This window comes from Pristiophorus japonicus, unplaced genomic scaffold (genome assembly GCF_044704955.1).
Source record: "Pristiophorus japonicus isolate sPriJap1 unplaced genomic scaffold, sPriJap1.hap1 HAP1_SCAFFOLD_1160, whole genome shotgun sequence".
Classification (NCBI taxonomy): domain Eukaryota; kingdom Metazoa; phylum Chordata; class Chondrichthyes; family Pristiophoridae; genus Pristiophorus; species Pristiophorus japonicus.
In genome coordinates, this window is record NW_027250821.1 from 2,330 (window position 1) to 25,373 (window position 23,044).

The 23,044-nt window shown below is 40.5% G+C and overlaps 1 protein-coding gene across 1 annotated transcript in view; it reads right to left on the reverse strand.

Annotated features, from left to right (window-relative positions):
• Positions 1-1,212: 1,212 nt before the first annotated feature.
• Positions 1,213-23,044, reverse strand: part of mettl14 (methyltransferase 14, N6-adenosine-methyltransferase non-catalytic subunit) — a gene marked incomplete at its 3' end in the record, with an annotated part of 83,718 nt that continues 61,886 nt past the window's right edge. The window contains exons 6-10 of the mRNA XM_070870142.1: positions 11,288-11,375; positions 9,574-9,664; positions 8,016-8,157; positions 2,196-2,288; positions 1,213-1,329 (exon numbers count right to left, since the gene is read on the reverse strand). Of these exons, the coding sequence (XP_070726243.1) occupies positions 1,213-1,329; positions 2,196-2,288; positions 8,016-8,157; positions 9,574-9,664; positions 11,288-11,375 (531 nt within the window). The remainder of the gene's footprint in view (positions 1,330-2,195; positions 2,289-8,015; positions 8,158-9,573; positions 9,665-11,287; positions 11,376-23,044) is intronic.

The following is a 23,044-nucleotide window of genomic DNA, read 5'->3' on the forward strand; positions in this document are numbered from 1 at the left end:
TACATTCACAGCATTTAAAATAACTAATCAGTTTATCGTGCATTAGCGATGTTACTGTTCAACAGAAAGTCCGAATACCATGTATCAGAAGCAAAAGGAACTGTTTTTAAATTAAATTAGGTTCAAAGTATACTTATCTTCAATTAGCTGTTTTTCTGCTATTTATTCAGATCTTCATGAACTGATGCTGACCATCAAAAATATCTTATTTACAAGAAATTGCTGCCCTGCTACATTCAAGTCTAATGATAATCTTGTTTTTATCCTCCTTGCTCTGACCTACATTTTGGAGCTTGATTTTACCCATCATTTGGTTTCCTGGCAGCATGTAATATTACTGTTGGCAGCCAAATTTATTATCCCAGGACTTTCCCCATGCCACTTGAAATAATTATGATAAAAGGGGAGAAAAGTAGCACTTTCCTCCCTATTGCAAACCACCCATTCTCCACTGGCACCACCCCAACAGAAATCAAAAATCTCTCATGCAGAGAATTGTGGTTACAGGTCCACATCTCACAACTTAGTAATACAGCACTGTTTCTTTTAGAAATCTGCACAACAGAATTTTAATTTTACAGAAGGGAAAAAACACCATTTCTAATAAAACAATTAGTCTGAAATCCAATTCTTGCAATGCAAATTAGCAGGCTTCATGCTAGGGCAGCATTTTTTGTAAAAATGTATGTTGGTGAATGCATATATACATATCTGGATACCTAATAGTTAGCTTTCAACTCTGAATTAAAATGAATTTTATTGGAGCACAGAGGTAGCAAACAAGATATTGTTGAGCTATAGCATCAGGTAAGTGCAAAAGAAACAATTCAAAGCATGTGTTTGAACTTTACTGAATCTCGATCATCCTATTCTGAGAAGTCACTTTCATAACACTTTCCATCCTCCCCACTCAGCATTTCAATTAGCACAATAGCACAAGTGAACAATACTATTCAAAAAGCTATAAAAGAACTTCATAAAGTAAATCAGAGAAGCGAACAGTGCTTCCATACTATCTCAAACCAAGGACTAAAGGAATTGATGTGGAATTAATTGCCCATTCTGAACTGCAATACTCCATGTAATTCAATCAGACAATAGAAGATAAAACAGGTGTTTCTTTTTGTGTGACTGCATGAATTCTGAGCAAACTCAATGAAACAGTTTGGGCTTGCTACAAAGTGCTGTTCCTAAGGTCAGACAGACACTTGCCTTTGTTCGCTGGAAGACTGCCTTTGGGTCCAGGGTTTTGGTTTTCCCAGGATTATTCTTGTTGGTTTTGATCCAGCAAATATCTTCACAGCGCCTGAACCCCCACTTGCGTAGGCACTAGAATAAAAAAAAACATGGATTATAAACAAAAATATAAAATCTCTAATTTAGGGCTGATTAATTGGAAAACACATTCACAGGGTGCATTCTAATTTTTTTGCTCAGGAATTTATGACAGAAAGTCAACAGAAAGGACAACTTCCAAAAATTAATTTAGTGGTAATCTTAGCATATTTATAGTATTACAATCTCTTAGTCACCACAATGTTATAGTGCAATTATATTCAAAGTACACCCAGTACATAAACTCTAATTTTACCATGAAAGTATCTAAAACTATCTGGAAAAATTGTTGTAAAAATGTAAGAAAGAATATTCAAAAGCTTTATTAAAACCAGAACAAAACAATGCTAGCAGCTGATTACAAACATAAATCAGGATTTACAAAAAGCAGGAGTCCATAGGGGCAATAATTAAAAGTTACAAGTTTCTAATAAATACTTTGATAGTACTTCAGAGTTTAACAGTTAACTAACAGCAGATTTTACACCGACCATACTAGGAATCCTGTTTATTCTGGAGGACATGGGTCTACTAGTATCGATAAAGTTGACCACACAAGAACTGCTTTATATGTAGGCTAAACAGGAGTTTAAAAAAAATAATAAAATGCATTGAAAATGGAGAGCAGCTTCTACCAAATACCTCCACAAAAAAAAACTGATCATCAAAATGTCAGACACAAAGACAGAATAGCACATTAGACATTCAGGGTTAATTATGCAGCTCAAGACTCAACAAACTCCAGCCATTGATGGCAAACAATTGGCCAGTAGTGCTCCAGACAGAATTTATCATCTGAATAGACTATTGAGTAAATGAAGGCGCTTTCTGGCCCAGATTGCTGCTGCATGACAACTTACCACTCTGCCAAGGTCGAGACCATCCCCAGAGCCACACCACAAAAAGACAAATGATCTTGGAGCTGCAATTTCTTCAATTTCCAGCTTCATTATCTATAGAAAAAAAAACCTTAAAAACAGGTTGATAAGAAAGTGCTTTCTTTCCAATTTAAAATCACTACTTACAAGCAGAGAAGGTTAGGAGGAGATTTGATTTAGGTGTTCAAAATCACAAATAGTTTTAAGAAGAGTAAATAAGAATACATTGTTTCTGGTGGCAGTAACCAGAAGACATAGATTTAAGGCGACTGGCGAAAGAACCAGAGGCATCATGAGAAATTTTTTTTCGATATAAACACAGCGTGTTGTTGTGATCTGGAATGCACTGCCTGAAAGGCTGGTGGAAGCAGATTCAGAAATAACTTTCAAAAGTGAATTGGATAAATACTTGAAGGGAAAGAATTTACAGGGCTATGAGGAAAGAGCAGGGGATGGGATTAATTGGATAGCTCTACCAAAGACTCAGCACAGACACGATGGGCCAAATGGTCTCCTTTTGTGCTGTATCATTCTATGATTATGAATTATTTTCTTGGACACCATAAGCTGTAATTTTTTTCATTCTTAAATACATACTTTATCAATTTTGTTCCTGGTACAGACTTATGTTCAACTCAAAGCTTTTGTGCGATGCGCATGCGCCGAGAACTGGCATTTGCAACCTGTCAAACAGATCGAACGCTTTCCCGGGAGAAGGACATTTGCACGCAGAGATTTGGGCTATTTGTCCAACTCCTGCCCAGCAAATGTCCTTCAAACTCTTACGTGTATAGCCTATTTTTACCAGCGTAAGAGTTTTAAAAGATAGAAAAATTAACATTTATCACTAATTTTTATATTAAAAACCTGTCCATTAAGGCAAGTTTATTTTTACCCCTATTAAAACATTTGAAAAAAAATTATCAATTTCAATTAATTTTAAATATGTGAGGTTTTTAAAAAAAAAGTGTGTTGTGTTTGTGTTTTTGGGGGTATCTCATCAATAGTAATGGGAACTCGTACAAATTAAGTTCCCATTATCAATGAGAATACTCCAGGCCCACGTGATCCCAGGTTGCGCTTACGTTCCTGGGATGCGGAAGCCCGTATGCTGGGCTGCGAAAGGAGGCCTTGGACCGCAAGTATACCTTCCTCCGGGGCCACCAGGTACTTTCGTAAAAAATGTCTTGGTCGGAGGCATCCGCCCGCAGGAAGCCTCCTACCACAATTTTTGCCCCATTGTTAAGTTTGGTTTGTGGCAAAATTCATTGATTACAGCAAATGATGGCAAAGTTACCATTGCAAAATGGCATCCAATACTGAAATTTAAAGTGTTTATGTCGACAACTGTGGGAGATAGTGAGAAAGAAATGGACAGAAAAATAAAGACATAACTCTTTATGTATCCATTATATGACCCAGGGTAAGGTAGAGTGAAACGGCAACAGTAGTGGATTGAAATATTTTAAAATCTAGTCACTCAGTATTATTTTGTTTATTTATTCTTGAGGCGCCTGCATTCACTTTTTACTTTTCAGAATATCTTATATATTTCAGTGTATGGATAAACTGGGGTCAAGTTTTGGGCCGCACCTAGAACGGCGCAGCCCCGTGAGCCACGCCTGATTTCCGCACTCAAAAGCGCGTCAAAATCTTACGGAGCAATTCTCTGGTTCCCTGCTGCTCCTGTCCAGCTCAGCGCGGCGTGGCGAGATCTGCGGGGGGTGGGGCCAAAGCGGGGTGCCGATTCTGAGACTGCAGGGGGAGCGCGGCTACACCAGAGAAGACAACGTCGTGCCGGCAGCCCTGCGCACACGCGCTGGAGTGTGCGCTCAGCGCAGTGAGACACAGCTTGCTGCCGTCCCGCCCTGGTCTCCTGGCCGAATGGCCTGATGCTCCGCCGCAGCTCAAAGGCAGCTTGCTGCTGTCCTGCACCTGTCTCCTGGATGAATGGCCTGAAGCACCACAGCTCGAAGGCTGCTGCTGCTTCACACAGGTAGGAAAATTAATTTATTTTTTATTTGCTTTATTTATAATTTTTTATTCAGGATGGCTCTTTATTTGTATAAGTGAGACTGCTGAATGCTTGTAAAATGTAATTACTTTCTCCCTCCCCCCCCGTTCCCTACACCTGATTTGTAACCTACGCCTGATTTGTAAGTGTAGGCAAGGTTATTCTGAGCGTACAAAAATCTACACTTACTCCATTCTAAGTTAGTTTGGAGTAAGTTTTCGCTGCCTAAACTTACAAAACAGGCGTAAATGGCCGGACACACCCCTTTTGAAAAAAAAATGATTCTAAAATGAAACTGTTCTAACTCACTAGAACTGGAGCAAACTAAATGCCGAGAATTACAATTTCTAAGATACTCCATTCTATACTAGTTGCTCCAAGATTTGCACATGCATACTTGTTTAAAAAGCCATGAACATGACTATATGGTGTTAAAATTCTCCTTTCCCCTCACTCCAGAGTGCTGTGTCTCACTTTTCTTTTGTGCAGGTCACTCGCTCTTCAAAAGGTATGTACACATTAATGAGTGACAAGAGACATAGCAAGTCAGGTCCTTTATTGCTGTGTCCAGGTCTTACTTTCAGTTACAGCCACAAATGTTTCAGTTCAAAACAGTACCATTTTATAAGGGGCCACTTCTAACCACAAACCTTTCCAGATTCAAAGGAGTATACAGAGTAACTATGTGAAAACTGCATTGTGGACCTGTACAGGACGAGGGGGACCAAACTCATGTCCTGCCTGTAACCAACACAAAAGCAGGAAGCACAATCTCTGTATGTTTACCACCAGCAGATCTTTGCTCCAGAGGCGGAGAATTAAATCATGCTCGGCGATGCCGCTGGAGGCACATATTCTGTCTCGTTTAAATTACAGCGTTGCCTTCAAAGACAGTGCTGCAAAATAAACATTATATTAGACAACCTTCTAATTGTTATTCCATTCATGTAGATAACTAGAACAGAAAAGGCAACCACTAACCAATTTAGAGCTTGATGCAATTGAAGCCCAAAGGTCAGAGGCTCTTGTTTTGCAGAAAGCCTCTTTATCAAACTGCCAGTCGGAACAACTTTGGAAGAAGTGTGAAACAGTGTCTGCATCTTTGTCCTCGAGGACTATAAAAGTCCAGCGTCCAGCACCATGCAGTACCAGGGACATACTGATACTAAGCTTTAGTGCTGAGAGAAAACGGCCAGGTTGCAATAGAGTCCACCATTTTCTAATCTAGTTATGAAGACAACACACCTCAACTGGGATTCTTGAAACACACTGGTTCCTCAACCCACTGTGATTCTCCTGTCAAATTTTCCCTGACCTGGAGTGCCTGTGCTTATCATCAGGTTTGGCTGCAGACCCAATCCCCATGATTGAATCCTGCGAGTAGAAATGCATCCAGTGAAGTCATCTTGCCTTCAAGGACAAAGTCTGACAGACCATGTAAAATCTGAAGTCCAGTGCACATACTGCAGCACTTTTATTTTGAGCAAAATAATTGATCTATTGTACTTGTATTATAAAACTGGAGACAAATTGAGTCAAGATGAGGATTTTGCATGCAGTTTAAGAAAGAATCTGTTGATTTGAAAGTTTTAAAAACACTCTCTCTTACTGTGAGAGAAAGAGGAAGCACTCATTTTAATTAAACTGGAAACTGGGTAGAGCTTTTGTGCACAATGGGTGATGGGTAGAAATTCACAATTCTCACATGAACCAAGAATACAAGCATCCTAAAGCAAGCACTTGTGCGCTGATTTTTCATGGTTGGCTGAAATATTTACCCTCTAGCACAAAAATATTGTCTAAATGTTGTTTACAAATCTGATGTTTGTCAATCATATTTTAGTCTTTCTGGTAAAAGATGAGATATATTTTTCCCCCACACAGTGGATAGCACCGTCCAGGTTTGCCAAATATGGTGTAAATATTTTCAAATTGTATTTTTCTAAACATTTAAAATTTATGCAGATAAGATTGCATCTAAAAACAAAGAAATATTGGGGCTGAAATTGCAGTCGGAGGCTTCCTGCCTCCGACCTGAAACATTTCTATGAAATTACCTGGTGGTCCAGGAGGAGCCTGCGGGGGAGGCCTTCTCTTCCCGCGCTGCTAAGTGTGCTCCCGTCCTCCAGGTTCCATGCAGAAGATGCAGTCACATGTGACTGCTCAGCCAATCAGGTATTGTATTCCACAGCTTTCCATTAATAGCAATGAGAACTTCATATCTACGAGTTCTCATTGCTATGAGAAAAAAAAGCCAGAGACACTAAACACATAAAAAAATAATAGACCTCACAATTAAAATTAAAGTTAATAAATATCTTATGGAAAAAAAAAATGGAGTTTTTAAAAAGTTTTTTTTAATTATGCTTTAAAAGAAATGTAACGTAGTTGGCAGGGTGTTTTTTAAACATCAAAGTTTTAAAAAAAATTTAATTTAAATTATATTTGTGTATGTTTTTAAACACTTACGCCTGTAAAAGAAGGCTATGCGCCTGCTTTTATCACACGCAAGAATTTTGACGACATTTGCTGGGCAAGATATGGGTAAATACCGCAATCTTGCCCAAGCAAATGTCCTCACTCCTGATATACGGATCATCTGTCAAGCTCCAGCTCGACAGATCAGAAAAGCCGGTTTTCAGTGCATGCGCATTGTGCGCTGCAAACCGGCTTTTCAGATGTCTTCCCAAGTCCGTAGAAACTTCGTACGGACCTGGCCTGCCGGGATTTCCAGGCCATTACTTCAACGTGAATTAACCAATTTGAACCAAATGGCACATTTTTAAAGGTTAATTTAAGGCATTTTGTAAGAAAGGTAATGTGAATCCCATTCCAGAGCATATTGGATTAACATTTCAGTCTTCACTAATTTGGGGGGAAAATGTTGTCAAATATACAATGTGAAATCGGTTTTTACTCACAGCTAAATTAGCAGAGACAGGATTTCACCCAATAAAGGTTTGATATTTACACTTACACGACATTAACAAGATTTATGCTGATTTTACCCTGCTCCTTTGATGCTATCAAAAGTGGAGTTAAAATGGCATTGGCAGGTATCAAAGAGGTGATCCTGTGTCATTCTGCTTTGTACCTGCACCTTTATAACAAAATCTTAATTTTTCTCTCAATGGGTTTCTTTAAGCTGTTGCCAGTACAGCAAGCTGCCTTTCAAAATCTACCATTTTATCAATTTTTCCTCAATGAGTCAGAGACCAATAAGTGGCAATCAACTTTTAAGTGCAAACTAGTTAGCTTGTCTTTTTCCACTCCATTGTAATGCAAGCCATCAGTGGAACCAGACACACAGCTGCAAAATGCACCAGTAGTCCAGTGACAGAGTATACGCTGCCACATCTGTGTTTTCTTATGTTAATACTGGAAATTAGACTACTTCCTGTTTAATGCTTCTTTTGAACTACTTGTGTAAAGAGCTGTGATCTTAAGTCAATTAAGAGTTTCTCCCTCCCAACGGATTGTGTTTACTGCAGTTCAAGTAAATCATTTTAGTAATGTTTACCTTTTAAATAACGTAATGATGATACTTGGTAAACATATAAATTCATATTTCGTAGTGATGAACAAATCCTTACCTGTGTTTGAATACTTTGAAATTATTTTATCTACAATTAATTAATTGCAAGTTAATAGCTAAGAATACAATACTCATCTTAGTCTTTAAAAAAAATGGCAGGTACAGGGCAAATATATAGAGAAAATAACATTTTGTAGAATGTTCATCATAACAAGAGAAAATGAAGTACTGTAAGCAAATCTACACAACTCACATCATCCCACGTCCAGCACTTCTCAACAGCTGTTACCCCAGTTTCTCTGTAGTATTCTTCCAAAGGTGGCTCCACCAAAATAACATCAAATTTACACTTCAGATCTCTAATATCAAATGTCTCTAGATCAGCTTGTAGATACCTGTTTTTAAATTTTAAAAAAGTGTAAAGTTAACTTCAAATTAAATTTTATAAATGTGCGCTCCTGGTGCAGAGTTTTACCTGGTGGAAGTATATAATCAGGAATTTGGGTGCTGAGGTCACTGGATCTTCAGGATTTTCTGAGCAGATATGTGCTATCTGGTGCATAATGCTCCATGTCAGGAACACCTATTTGTAAAATCTATCTTCTAGCTTCAGAATTTCAGATAGGTTATACATGAAAGGGTAAGGGAGGGATGACAAAACTATACCTATTGCAGTAAACAATTAAAATAAAAAATTCACCCATTAAACAATGGACATTATACAAAGAACGTTATATGTAAAAAAACAATCTGTCCATGTAAGTGCCAGCCTTGGCTGAGTGGTAGTACTCTGCCCTCAGAATCAGAAGGTAGTGCATCAAAGCCCTCAACTCTTATGCACATTGGCCAATAATTTATGGTCAGCGACGAAGCAAAGGCATTCACCGCTGGCCCTGAAGTAAGCTTCCCACGAAGATCTTGCGATCTCTGTGGCGAGAAGGTTAGCTTTTCCACGTGCAATTAAAATCCGTGTAAGTTGATGGGGAATCCCTAACGCAAGCTGCTGTGTTGTCAACAAGCTGTCTAAGCAGCCAATAACAATGCAGAATGCTCACAGACCAGGAACCGAGAAGTGAGCAAGCTCCTTTGATTCTAACTTTTTTTTTTAAAAAAGCAACACAAAGATTGGGACTCTCATGAGGAAAAGTAAACCTGAGATAAAGATGAACAAATGTTTCATAAAAAGTTAGTTTTTCAGGGTCATAACATTTGTTTAGCAGTCAGTACCACTGTTAAAACCCCAGTGACACCTCATCCAAAAGAGTAACATTTAATGGGATATTTAACAGCAATATTACCGCGGAAAAGCCGAAGTTGTCATCAGTTTCACTGATTTCCCTGATTACCGACTATGGGGCGGGGGCCACAGTGCAGTCAGCATCGGAGCAGTGAATGACTGACCAGAACCTCAGGATTTCCACTGTAGGATGGCATGCGCTAAATCCTGAAGTTGTGGTTAGTTTCAATGGGGTAATAACAGCGAACGCTGCTCGTTCGCTATTATCCACCGCAAATTCCGGGCCATAATCTAGGCTGACATCAGTGTAGTACCGAGGCAGTACTGTATTGTCAGAAATATAATCTTTCAGATAAACAGCTAAACCCAGGCTCTGTTCAGGTGATGTAAAGGATCCCATGGTACTATTCCAGGAAGAGCATGGTGTTCTCTGAGTGCCACTCAACATTTATCATTCAATAAAGAACCGATTAACTGGTCAGTCATCTCATTGCTGTATACGGGATCTTGCTGTACGCAAGTAGGCTGCCACATACGTCTACAAAGCAAGTGAACACAACAAGGAAGCACTCACATGGGTGGGGTGTTAGTTTGTGAAATTAGGTCATCCTTCAGCCTGATCAGTTCACGGAGTTTAGGGTACTCTTCAAATCTGTCAGCCAGGCCTGTTTTTAAAAAAAAAATCAGACTTAAATTAAGTAGATTTTGATTGGCACAAATTTTCATCTTATGAATTATAGTTATTGATGTTCAAGACCATCAGCAGGCCGGGGCCATCGGAGGGAGCAGCGTGCGGCAGCCCAGCCTGGAAATTGGCGCGGTTCCGGCCTGCAAGACCATCAGCAGGCCGGGGCCATTGGAGGGAACAGCGTGTGGCAGCATACCACTGCAGGAAGCAGCGCTTACTGCTGCTAGAGGGAGACGGCTACGAAGCCAGTTCGCTGATTGCAGTGCGGGCAGGCACAGCAGGAGGGGCAAAGGAGTCCGTAGAGGGAAGTGACTGGGGCCCTGAAGAGGCGAGGGCCCAGGGGCAGCACGGGCCAGCCCACACTACAATATGTGCGCGCGCATGGTCTGTGCAGCAGAGTTGGTCTCTAGTTAGTCTTGAGTAATCCTTGCCACTGGACCAAGACCTAACTCTGTCAAGCCAGTGTGGTGGCTGGTGTGCAACGGCCACCACATGTTAAAAAAAAAATCCACGCACAGGCATCTTCCACCCTTCACGATGCAGTTCGGGATCTGGAATATTAGGTCCTTCATTGAAACACCTGTGAGCTCATCCCTTTTTGGTGTGGAAGCAAGTCATCCTCGCTTCGTGGGACTGCCTATGATGATGATGATTGACGTTCTATAAATTTACATTAATGCACACCTCAAAATTATTGTAATATAAAGTTCATTTCATAAAAGAATGGCGGGTTGAAATGGTCATCATGGCTCACTCCTGTTTCTAATAGAGTTGATGCATCATAGGGATCAAATGTGTATCTTTTATAAGGGTGATTCCATTATCCAATGCTCCCAATAGGTAGCATCATTCACAGGAATCGCAATTTGGGAAATTAGTATTTTCAGCTCAGGATGTTCTGTCCATATGGATGGAAGATCATGGCTGAGGATCTGCATTGCACTCCTTGCCTATGCTGCAATCTGCTCAGAATACATCGCTGAATCACCCCTTCTATCATTTTAGATCATGCTCGTACCTGCACCACAACATGAAACAATTTATAGAATTCGAGTTTCACTGACTAGGTATATGCCTTTTTCAAAAATAGCATACTTTTGTTGGAAAACCTGCTGCATAAGTATTTAACCAAAGATAGTTCCAGAATTGTGCTTGCTGATTGCAACCTGCTTGCATTTCTCATTTGACTCTCTAGAGCATTCCAAGTTTATTGTTCAATCTGACACACATACTCAAACCATTACAGAGCCTATCTTTATTTTATTGCAAATTAGGAATTTGCACTGCAGACTAAACGACAACAGATTTCTATTGAACAATTTCTAACATTGTAAAATTGTACAATAAATTTCAGTAAAATGAGGAACATCTGTATAATCCAGATGGAATAGTTTAGTGTCACTGAAATATTCCAATTGAATATAAATTTTGAATATTTTTCAAATTGTATACTGTAAGGATATTCTTTGATTGCAACATTGTGGCATAATTAAAATTCACAGACAGACTGCAGCTTTCCATGATCAACTTCATTTACAAGAACATCTATAAATTCCATGGACAAATCCACAAACAGACTCTGTTTATTGCTTTTACTTACCTACATCACGAATAAAGTTTTGGGGCCGATGGCCTGTGTCCACAAAATGCTGGCAATAGTCATTATGTGGGTTGAGACTTTGTGTACCCTGGTGGAAAATTGAATGGATTAAATAGGTTATACAAAAAGGCAAAAGCAGGAGTGTGTAAAATAGCATGGATAACTATCCTGTTAGGGTTTTGTTAAAGTAGCACATTTCAATAAAACAGCAAATCTAAGTTGTATTAAGGTTAAGAAATTAGGGCTAAATTTGGAAATAATGCAGTTGTATGGTGAAAGTAAAACTGATATAGAAATAGAGAGTTCAGGTCAAAATCAACATTTTGCTCTCTCGCCTATAACATTCCAGTTTAACTTTGGTTTCAAATTTCAGCATAAAAATAGATAGCGTTCTGTACTCCAAATATACCAGTGCTCTGCTGAGTTCCATTTATTCAAAATATGTAATCAGAGATTGTGTGGATGCTAATTATTGATTTTTTGAATCGTGACTTTCAAATGAATATTTATATCTTTAATATTCTCTTCAAACTGCTTCTTAAAGAAAAATATCAGTAGTTAGAATGTCAGCATGCACAGCATAGGGGATCCACCAGATCAGGAATCCACCAGATATATTTATCCAACGCAGTCAGGTTTGCCAAATATAGCATACAATTAAATGCTTCCTTGACATATAAATAATATACCACAAGAGCTCAGAACAGGTCAGCAAACAGTACTCAGTGAGATTGACAAAGCTTCAATTAAGGTATTGTGGCATACAGACTCCACAAAAGAAATCATATATTTTTTTTTAAATCAAGTCTTTCTCCCCTCTCCCTCCCCCAAACAATCAGATTGTTAGTAGGTTCCATTTGAACTAATAGTTTGTTAATGGCTGTGTAATTACAAGGGAACGCGTGTTACCCAGCCAGCAATGTTCTGTAGCATGTGGCTGATTATTAGCAGATGTGTTCACTTTAATGTGTTTTTTTGCATTTGAATGGAAAAGAAAAACAACTTTAATTTACGCAACACCTTTCACATTCCCAGAATACTCTTTAGAATCAATAAATTATATTTTGAAGTACGCCACTGCTGTTTTGCAGGCAAACACGGCAGTCAATTTGCACACAGTAAGATATCACCAATAGCAATGAGATGAATAAATTAATCGGTTTTTAGTGGTGTTGGTTGAAGGATACATGTTGGCTAAAACATCGCAAGAAGTCCCTGCACTCTCGCAAATACTGCTGTGGAATCTTACATTCGCCAGCGCACATAGATAGTGCCTCGTTTTAATGTCTCATTCAAAAGACTCCCTCAGTACCACACTGAACTGCCAGCATAGATTACTTGCTCAAGTCCCTGGAGTGGGACTTAAAAGGATGATCTCGGAATCAGAAGAGTGTGAGAATGCTACCACTGATCCAAGGCTAACACTATAAAGCTATAAAAACTATTTTATAGTTGTTCTCACAGGCAGCATGGTTCTGAATCAATACCATAAAATCTCTTCCTGCAAGAACATAAGAACTAAGAGCAGGCCACACGGCCCCTCGGGCCTGCTCCGCCATTCAATAAGATCATGGCTGATCATCGACTTCAACTCCAATTTCCTGCCCTATCCCCATATCCCTTAATTCCTCTGAAGTCCAAAAATCTAACTATCTCAGCCTTCAATGACTGAGCAGCCAAAGCACTTTGGGGCAGAGAATTTCAAAGATTCACAATCCTCCGAATGAAGAAATTCCTCGTCTCAGTCTTAAATGGCTGACCCCTTATCCCGAGACTATGCCCCCTAACTCTAGACTCTCCAGCCAGGGGAAACAATCTCTCAGCATCTACCCTGCCAAGCCCCTTAGAATCTTATATGTCAATATTCAAAACTGAGGAGGAGGAATTTCTTCTGAGGGTTGTAAATCTGTGGAATTCTCTGCCCCAGAGAGCTGTGGAGGCTGGGTCATTGAACATATTTAATGTGGAGATAGACAGATTTTTGAGCAATGAGGGAGTGAAGGGGAGTGGGCAGGGAAGTGGAGTTGAGCCCAAGATCAGATCAGCCATGATCTTTTTGAATGGCAGAGCAGGCTCAAATGGCCAACTCCTGCTCTATTATGTTCTTATATATGGTTGTACTCTCATGATCACCGTTTTCTCTTTCTGATATCCTTGTTTATTTAATCAATCTGTTTTTTAGTCAAGGTAGAAAATCAATTATGCAGACAGAGCCCATATCTTTGACTACTAAAATTTTTATATTATTGTAACTTAATTGCATCAGGCTTCAAGTACCCAAGACCAGTACACATTTCCCCAGTTCCATATCATTCAAGAGGAAATGTCCAGAAAGTTATTTTTGCTATCGTAACTAGATGGTTTCAGAATTCATAGAAAGAAATATATTCATCATTGCCCTCATCTTTCTAGTATTGTGCAATGAGGAATGGTTAATAACCTTGTAGTAAAGGGGCTTTTAGGGAAGAGTGAGCATGATAGAGTTTAAAAGTGATTTAGTTAAATCCAAAATTAGGGTCTTAAATCTAAACAAAGTCAACTACGTAGGTATAAGGGGAGAGTTGGCTAACGTAGATTGGAAAACTATATTAAAAGATGTGATGGTAGACAAGTAATGGCTAGCATTTAAATAATTAATACATAATTGACAACAAATATTCCTTGGAGGCATAAAAATCCCACAGGAAAAGTGGTCCAACCGTGGTTAACAAGATAAGTTAAAGATAGTATTAGATCAAAGGAAGAGGCTCATAATGTTGCCAAAAAGAACAGCAAGCCTGAGGATTGGAAATATTTTAGAATTTAGCAAAGAAGGATCAAGAAATTGATGAAGAAATGGAAAATAGAATGAGTAAGTTAGCAAGCCATAAAAACACACTGTAAAAGCATCTATAAGTATATAAAAAAGGAAAGGATTAGCAAAAGTAAACGTGGGTCCCTTACAAGCTGAGACAGGAGAAATTTATAATGGGGAATAAGGAAATGGCATGGAAATTAAACAAATACTGTGTCTTGTCTTCACGGAAGACTCAAAAAACTTCCTAGAAATAGTGGAGAACCAAGGGTCTCGCGAGAATGAGGAATTGAAAGAAATTAATATTGGTAAAAAATAATTGTACTGGAGAAATTAGTGGGACGGAAAGCAGATAAATCCCCTGGACCTGATGGCCTACATCCTAGGGTTTTAGAAGAAGTGGCTATAGAGATAGTGGATGCATTGGTTATCATCTTCCAAAATTCCATAGATTCTAGAACGGTTCCCGTGGATTGGATCGTAAGAAATGTAACCCCACAATTTAAGAAAGGAGAGAGCGAGAAAATGGGGAACTACAGACCATTTAAGCCTGACATCAGTAATAGGGAAAATCTATTATTAATGATGTGGTAACAGAGCACTTAGAAAATAAAAATAGGATTTATGAAAGGGAAATCAGGTTCGACGAAATTGTTGAGTGTTTTGAGGTTGTAATGAGCAGAATAGATCAGGGGGAACCAGTGGATGGGGTGCATTTGGATTTTCAGAAGGCATTTAATAAGGTGCCATACAAGAGGTTATGAAACAAAATTAGGGCTCATGGGATTGGGGTAATAAATTGGCATGGATTGAGGATGAGTTAATGGACAGAAAAACAGAGAGTAGGGATAAACGGGTCATTTTCGGGTTGGCAGGCTGTAACTAGTGAGGTACCACAAGGGTCAGTGCTTGGGCCTCAAACTATTCACAATCTACATCAATGATTTGGATGAGGGGACCAAATGTAATATATCCAAGTTTGTTGTTGATACAAAACTAGATGGGAATATAAATTGTGAGGAGGATGCAGAGGCTTCAAGGGGATATAGACAGGCTAAGTGAGTGGACAAGAACATGGCAAATGGAATTTAATGTGGAGAAATGTGAAGTTATCCACTTTGGTAAGAAAAATAGAAATGCAGAGTATTTTTTTTTAAATGGTGATGAGAGATTGAGAAATGTTGGTGTTCAGAGGGACCTGGATGTTTTTGTACACTAATCACCAGGATACAGGAATTAGGAAAGCAAATGGTATATTGGCCTTTATTACAAGAGGATTTGAGTACAAGAGTAAAGACATCTTACTGCAATTATATAGGAACTTGGTGAAATCACATCTGGAGTATTGGGTAAGGTTTTGGTCTCCTTACCCAAGGAAGAATATATTTTCCACAGAGGGAGTGCAACAAAGGTTGACTAGACTGATTCCTGGGATGGGATATTGTCCTATGAGGAGACATTGAGTAGACTAGGCCTATATTTGAATGAGAGGTGATCTCATTGAAACATACAAAATTCTTACTGGCCTTAAAATAAGAACATAAGAATTAGGAACAGGAGTAGGCCATCTAGCCCCTCGAGCCTGCTCCATCATTCAACAAGATCATGGCTGATCTGGCCGTGGACTCAGCTCCACTTACCCGCCCGCTCCCCGTAACCCTTAATTCCCTTATTGGTTAAAAAGCTATCTATCTGTGACTTGAATACATTTCAATGAGCTAGCCTCAATTGCTTCCTTGGGCAGAGAATTCCACAGATTCACAACCCTCTGGGAGAAGAAATTCCTTCTCAACTCGGTTTTAAATTGGCTCCCCTGTATTTTGAGGCTGTGCCCCCTAGTTCTAGTCTCCCCGACCAGTGGAAACAACCTCTCTGCCTCTATCTTGTCTATCCCTTTCATTATTTTAAATGTTTCTATAAGATCACCCCTCATCCTTCTGAACTCCAAGGAGTAAAGACCCAGTCTACTCAATCTATCATCATAAGGTAACCCCCTCATCTCTGGAATCAGCCTAGTGAATCGTCTCTGTACCCCCTCCAAAGCTAGTAGATCCTTCCTTAAGTAAGGTGACCAAAACTGCACACAGTACTCCAGGTGTGGCCTCACCAATACCCTGTACAGTTGCAGCAGGACCTCCCTGCTTTTGTACTCCATCCCTCTCGCAATGAAGGCCAACATTCTATTTGCCTTCCTGATTACCTGTTGCACCTGCAAACTAACGTTTTGGGATTCATGCACAAGGACCCTCAGGTCCCTCTGCACCGCAGCATGTTGTAATTTCTCCCCATTCAAATAATATTCCCTTTTACTGTTTTTTTTCCCCCCAAGGTGGATGACCTCACATTTTCCGACATTGTATTCCATCTGCCAAACCTTCGCCCATTCGCTTAACCTATCTAAATCTCTTTGCAGCCTCTGTGTCCTCTACACAACCCACTTTCCCACTAATCTTTGTGTCATCTGCAAATTTTGTTACACTACACTCTGTCCCCTCTTCCAGGTCATCTATGTATATTGTAAACAGTTGTGGTCCCAGCACCGATCCCTGTGGCACACCACTAACCACCGATTTCCAACCCGAAAAGGACCCATTTATCCCGACTCTCTGCTTTCTGTTAGCCAGCCAATTTTCTATCCATGCTAATACATTTCCTCTGACTCCGCGTACCTTTATCTTCTGCAGTAACCTTTTGTGTGGCACCTTATCGAATGCCTTTTGGAAATCTAAATACACCACATCCATCGGTACACCTCTATCTACCATGCTCGTTACATCCTCAAAGAATTCCAGTAAATTAGTTAAAACATGATTTCCCCTTCATGAATCCATGTTGTGTCTGCTTGATTGTACTATTCCTATCTAGATGTCCCGCTATTTCTTCCTTAATGATAGTTTCAAGCATTTTCCCCACTACAGATATTAAACTAACCGGCCTTATAGTTACCTGCCTTTTGTCTGCCCCCTTTTTTTTTTTAAAAACAGAGGCGTTACATTAGCTGCTTTCCAATCCGCTGGTACCTCCCCAGAGTCCAGAGAATTTTGGTAGATTATAACGAATGCATCTGCTATAACTTCCGCCATCTCTTAATACCCTGGGATGCATTTCATCAGGACCAGGGGAATTGTCTACCTTGAGTCCCATTAGCCTGTCCAGCACTACCCCCCTAGTGATAGTGATTGTCTCAAGGTCCTCCCTTACCACATTCCCATGACCAGCAATTTTTGGCATGGTTTTTGTGTCTTCCACTGTGAAGACCGAAGCAAAATAATTATTTAAGGTCTCAGCCATTTCCACATTTCCCATTATTAAATCCCCCTTCTCATCTTCTAAGGGACCAACATTTACTTTAGTCACTCTTTTCCATTTTATATATCTGTAAAAGCTTTTGCTATCTGTTTTAATGTATTGCGCAAGTTTACCTTCGTAATCTATCTTTCCTTTCTTTACTGCTTTCTTAGTCATTCTTTGCTGCTGTTTAAAATTTTCCCAATCTTCTAGTTTCCCACTAACCTTGGCCACCTTATACGCATTGGTTTTTAATTTGATATTCTCCTTTATTTCCTTAGTTATCCAAGGGTAAAGAGTAAATGCAGGGAGGATGTTTCCTCTGGCCAGGGAGTTTAGAACCAGGGGGTCACAGACTCAGAATAAGGGGTCGGTCATTAAGGACTGAGAGGAGGAGAAATTTCATCACGCAGGAGTGTGGGGAATCTTTAGAATTCTCTACCCCCGGAGGGCTGTGGAGGCTCAGTTGTTGAGTATATTTAAGGCAAGAGATCGATAGATTTTTGGATATTAAGGGAATCAAGGGATATGAAGAAAGTGGAGTTGAGGTAGAAGTTCAAGCATAATCTTATTGAATGGTGGAGCAGGCGCAAGGGGCCAAATGTCCTACTCCTGCTCCTATTTATGTTCTTATACAAATTTTTCTGGCTCATATTGCAAAGGGAACTTTTAGGAATCTGATTGACTGCCGAGATATTCTAATTAATCTGAAATGGTTAGCAGCTCAATATCAAACTTAAAGGCTTTCAGTTCTATACCATTCAAAACAGCACTGCATTTTATTAATGGCCAATTGCGATATGTATGCATAGCTCTGGAGCAACAGAGTAACCCTTCTATCGTAATAGGGCTGTTTCTACAGTAAGGCCAGGCCAAACAATTGCCCATAGAAAATCTAGTCATCATCACATTGCTGTTTGTGGGACCTTGCTGTGCACAAATTGGCTGCTGCTTTTCCTACATTACAACAGTGACTGGCTGGAGGGGGAAAGATAAAAGACTTGTATTTATCTCATGTATTTTCAGCTGCAGGACATCCCAAAGCGCTTTACAGCCAATTAAGTACTTTAGAAGTGTTGGTGTGCACACACCCGTGCTATTTGTATGATGGTCCAACCTGTTGGGTTCCATGGGGTTGGAAAATTTGCCCAAAGACCCTGCGCATTTTTGTTTCTTTTTACATGCGCTGGAAATTACTTTGGGTGGAGACTGACTGCTGGGTAAAGAACATGTTAGTGCTCATCCAGACAAGAGCCTTATTAACTGAAGAGGCCATGGAAGTCTTGCTGTTGGAGGAAAGATAAAAGACTTGCATTTATCTGGTGTATTTTCAACCTCGGGACATCCCAGATTGCTTTAGCGCAGTCACTGTTGTAATGTAGGAAATGCGGCAGCCAATTTGTGTACAGCGAGATCCCAGAAACAGCAATGTGATAATGACCAGATTTTCTGATTTTAGTGATGTTGATTGAGCGGTAAATATTGGCCAGGACACTGGGGAGAACTCCCCTGTTCTTCTTTGAAAGTGTGCCATAGGAGGGCAGACATCTCATCTGAATGACGGCACCTCCAACAGTGCAGCACTCCCAGAGTACTGCACTGGAACGAGTGTCAGCCTAGATTTTGTGTTCATGTCTCTGGAGTGGGACTTGAACCTGCAACCTTCTGACTCAGAGGTAAAAGTCCTACCACTGAGCTTCGACTGATACCTCTAGGTGCAGCAGAAAATGGCGATTTATGGAGAACTCTTCCACATCTATTGATCACAAGAGCAACTGCACAAAAAGTTTGAGTTTAAGAGTGAAAGGTAGGCTTCTATGAATGCTGGCCACGAAAAGAAAGAATGCCTGTACTATGTATTCTATGTTAACACATGTTTCTTTTCTCTTTGCACAGGACTCTCCCAAGAGAAGGAAGCTGGCACCAGGGAAGAGGAAATGTGGGATGAAGAGGAAATGTGGGATGAAAAGGAGAAGGAAGCAGCATTCCCATCACATGAGCAACTGTTAAGCACTCTACATTAAAGCACCAGCACAAAAACATGAACCAGGGGAAATCAGTAGGGAGCACTAAGTGAAACACCAAGCACCAATGTGAAGGAGTGAATGGAAATGACATCAAATGAGCAATAAAAGCAAGAAGGGAGGGTATGGCCAGACAGGCAGCTGATTGGGACCCTGAGTTTCATACCAAGCTGCAATAGAAGTTCATTCAGTCCTTTAAGAATCTTCAGATTTCGCTATATGGAATCATAGAAATTTACGGCACAGAATGAGACCATTCGGCCCATTGTGTCTGCACTGATCAAAAGAGATATCTCCAGCCTAATCCCACTTTCCAATCCTTGATCTGTGGCTTTGCAGGTTACGGCACTTCAAGTGCACATCCAAGTACTTTTTAAATGTGATGAGGGTTTCTGCCTGTACCACCCTTTCAAGCAGCGCATTCCAGACTCCCCTCCAATCCTTCTACCAATTACTTTAAATCTATGCCCCCTGGCTATTGACAACTCTGCTAGGGGAAATGGGTGCTTCCTATCCACTCTATCTAGGCCCCTCAATTAAGTCTCTCTTCAGCCTCCTCTGTTCCATAGAAAACAACCGCAGTCTATCCAACCTTTCCTCATCTAAAATTCTCCAGTCTTGGCAACATCCTCGCAAGCCTCCTCTGTACCCTCTCTAGTGCAATCACATCTTTCTTGTAATGTGGTGCCATAACTGCAAGCAGTACTCTAGCTGTAGCCTAACAAGCATTTTATACAGTTCTAACATAACCTCTCTGCTCTTATATTCTATGCACTGGCTAATAAAGGAAAGTATCCTAAATGCCTTCTTAACCACCTTATCTACCTGCCCTGTTACCTTTAGGGATCTGTGGACATGCACTCCAAAGTCCCTCTAGATTTCTCAGTATCCTACCATTTATTTTATATGTTCTTACATTGTTAGCCCTCCCCAAATGCATTACCTCACATTTCTCTGGATTGAAATTTATTTACCATTTTTCTCTCCATTTGACCAGTCCACTGATATTTTCCTGCAGTCTACAGCTATCTTCCGCATTATCAACCACACACCAATTTTTGTATCATCTGCAAACTTCTTAATCAAGCCCCCTACATTGAAGTCTAATTCACTGATTATATACCACAAAAAGCAGGGGTCCTAGTAGTGAGCCCCGTGAAACTCCACTGGAAACAACCTTCCAGTCACAAAAACACCTGTCGACCATTACCCTTTGCTTCCTGCCACTGAGCCAATTTTGGATCCAACTTGCCACTTTCCCTTAGATCCCATGGGCTTTTACTTTTTTGACCAACCTGCCATATGGTACCTCGTCAAAAGTCTTGCTAAAATCCATGTAGGCTACATTAAATGTGCTACCCTCATTGACCCTCCTTGTTACCACCTCAAAAAATTAAATCAAGTCAGTCAGACATAACCTTCCCTTAATAAATCCATGCTGACTGTCCTTGATTAATCCATGACTTTCTAAATCCCGATTTATACTGTCCCTCAGAATTTTTTCCAATAATTTTCTCATCACCAAGATTACGCTGACTGGCCTGTAATTACTCAGTCTATCCCCTTCTCCCTTTTAAACAATGGCACAACGTTAGCAGTCCTCCAGCACCATGCCTGTAGCCAGCGAGGATTGGAAAATGAGAGTCTCCACTATTTCGTCCCTTGCCTCTTATAACATCCTGGTAGAATGCATACAGCAGCATTATTTCAACGTGCTATGTATGCATGTGAAAGGAGTTTTCAGAACTTGCACAGCACTGTGAAGCAAGTAGCAACTCTAAGGCAGCCTACAGGGAAGCCCCTTGCCTCTCTTTTCCCGCAAGCAGAATTTCACTTCTGGTTTAGAGACAAGGAGATTGCCTTGAGAGCACCCCAAGCACAGGCTTTAAGTTCTTTAATGGCAGGCAAGGGTTTTTCCCCGTTCAGATTCCCAGTCATCCTCAAGGGGAAGCTTGCTGGGTTAGGGTAGGAAGAGACACAGAAAAAGGCTTTGGCCATCATGTTGGCAGGGACCCAATGTACCTCAGAGGACCATAGAACTGTCCAGGGAGGGTCTCAAGCGAAGTCTTTAAGAAAAAGTCGAGTCAATATCTCCTTGATCCACAACTCTGCCTTGCCTTGACTGGACAGTCCTATGGTCCTCCCTGAAGTACACTGGCAACATGATGGCCCAAAACCTTTTTCTGTGCCTCTTCCTACCTTAACCCAGCAAACTTCCCCTTGAGGATGACTGGGAATCTGAATGAGGACAGACCCTTGTTTGCCATTAAAGAACTTAAAAGCCTGTGCTAGTGGTGCGTTCAAGGCAATCTCCTAGTCTCTAAACCAGAAGTGAAATTATTTAAGAAAAAGTCTTGTTAATGTCTCCTTGATCCACAACTCCGCTTTGCTATGCAACTGCTTTAGTCACTTCTCTGCAATATCATGGGTCCCCTTTTTGAATGGAAAAGTGAAAAACACACAGCAAATGATATTTGACATTTCAAAGATGTAGAGTAGGACCTCAAACATCTGTCCAGACATTAGAGCACTTCTTTATAATACAAAAAACTGCACTGGCACCTTGGGCATCTGGCCCCTCTGCAAGCAACCCATGAGCCTCCTTGTATTTTCTCTCCACTTCAGTGTGGCGGTTCGTCAGTAGTTTTAATAGTCAAGGCAGCAAGGACTCCATCACCAGCCATTTGCCCCATCAGCGCTCACCCTTAAGGAGTAATTCAGGCAGCAACTTCTGGCATCCAGACAAGCGCAGTAAAACACGGAAATCAGGAAGTTGCTGTCCAAGTTGCCCTGCTTCCCCAGAAGCTTCACTAACAGAATCTCACAAAGTGTTTCGGCATTCACACAAATTTTTGATACTTACCCACTAAACACAGCAGACAAAGTTAGGGCTTGTCCAATCAAGCGAGTGAATATTTAACAATGTTGTTGGTCTTAATTACTGTCAAACAATATCTCTGGCACTGAAAATTCCATTTTTTTTTTTTTAAAAAGAGGCATCACATAAGAACATAAGAATTAGGAACAGGAGTAGGCCATCTAGCCCCTCGAGCCTGCTCTGCCATTCAACAAGATCATGGCTGATCTGGCCGTGGACTCAGCTCCACTTACCCGCGCCCGCTCCCCGTAACCCTTAATTCCCTTATTGGTTAAAAATCTATCTATCTGTGACTTGAATACATTCAATGAGCTAGCCTCAATTGCTTCCTTGGGCAGAGACTTCCACAGATTCACAACCCTCTGGGAGAAGAAATTCCTTCTTAACTTGGTTTTAAATTGGCTCCCCCGTATTTTGAGGCTGTGCTCCCTAGTTCTAGTCTCCCCGACCAGTGGAAACAACCTCTCTGCCTCTATCTTGTCTATCCCTTTCATTATTTTAAATGTTTCTATAAGATCACCCCTCATCCTTCTGAACTCCAAGGAGTAAAGACCCAGTCTACTCAATCTATCATCATAAGGTAACCCCCTCATCTCTGGAATCAGCCTAGTGAATCGTCTCTGTACCCCCTCCAAAGCTAGTATATCCTTCCTTAAGTAAGGTGACCAAAACTGCACGCAGTACTCCAGGTGCGGCCTCACCAATACCCTAATACAGTTGCAGAAGGACCTCCCTGCTTTTGTACTCCATCCCTCTCGCAATGAAGGCCAACA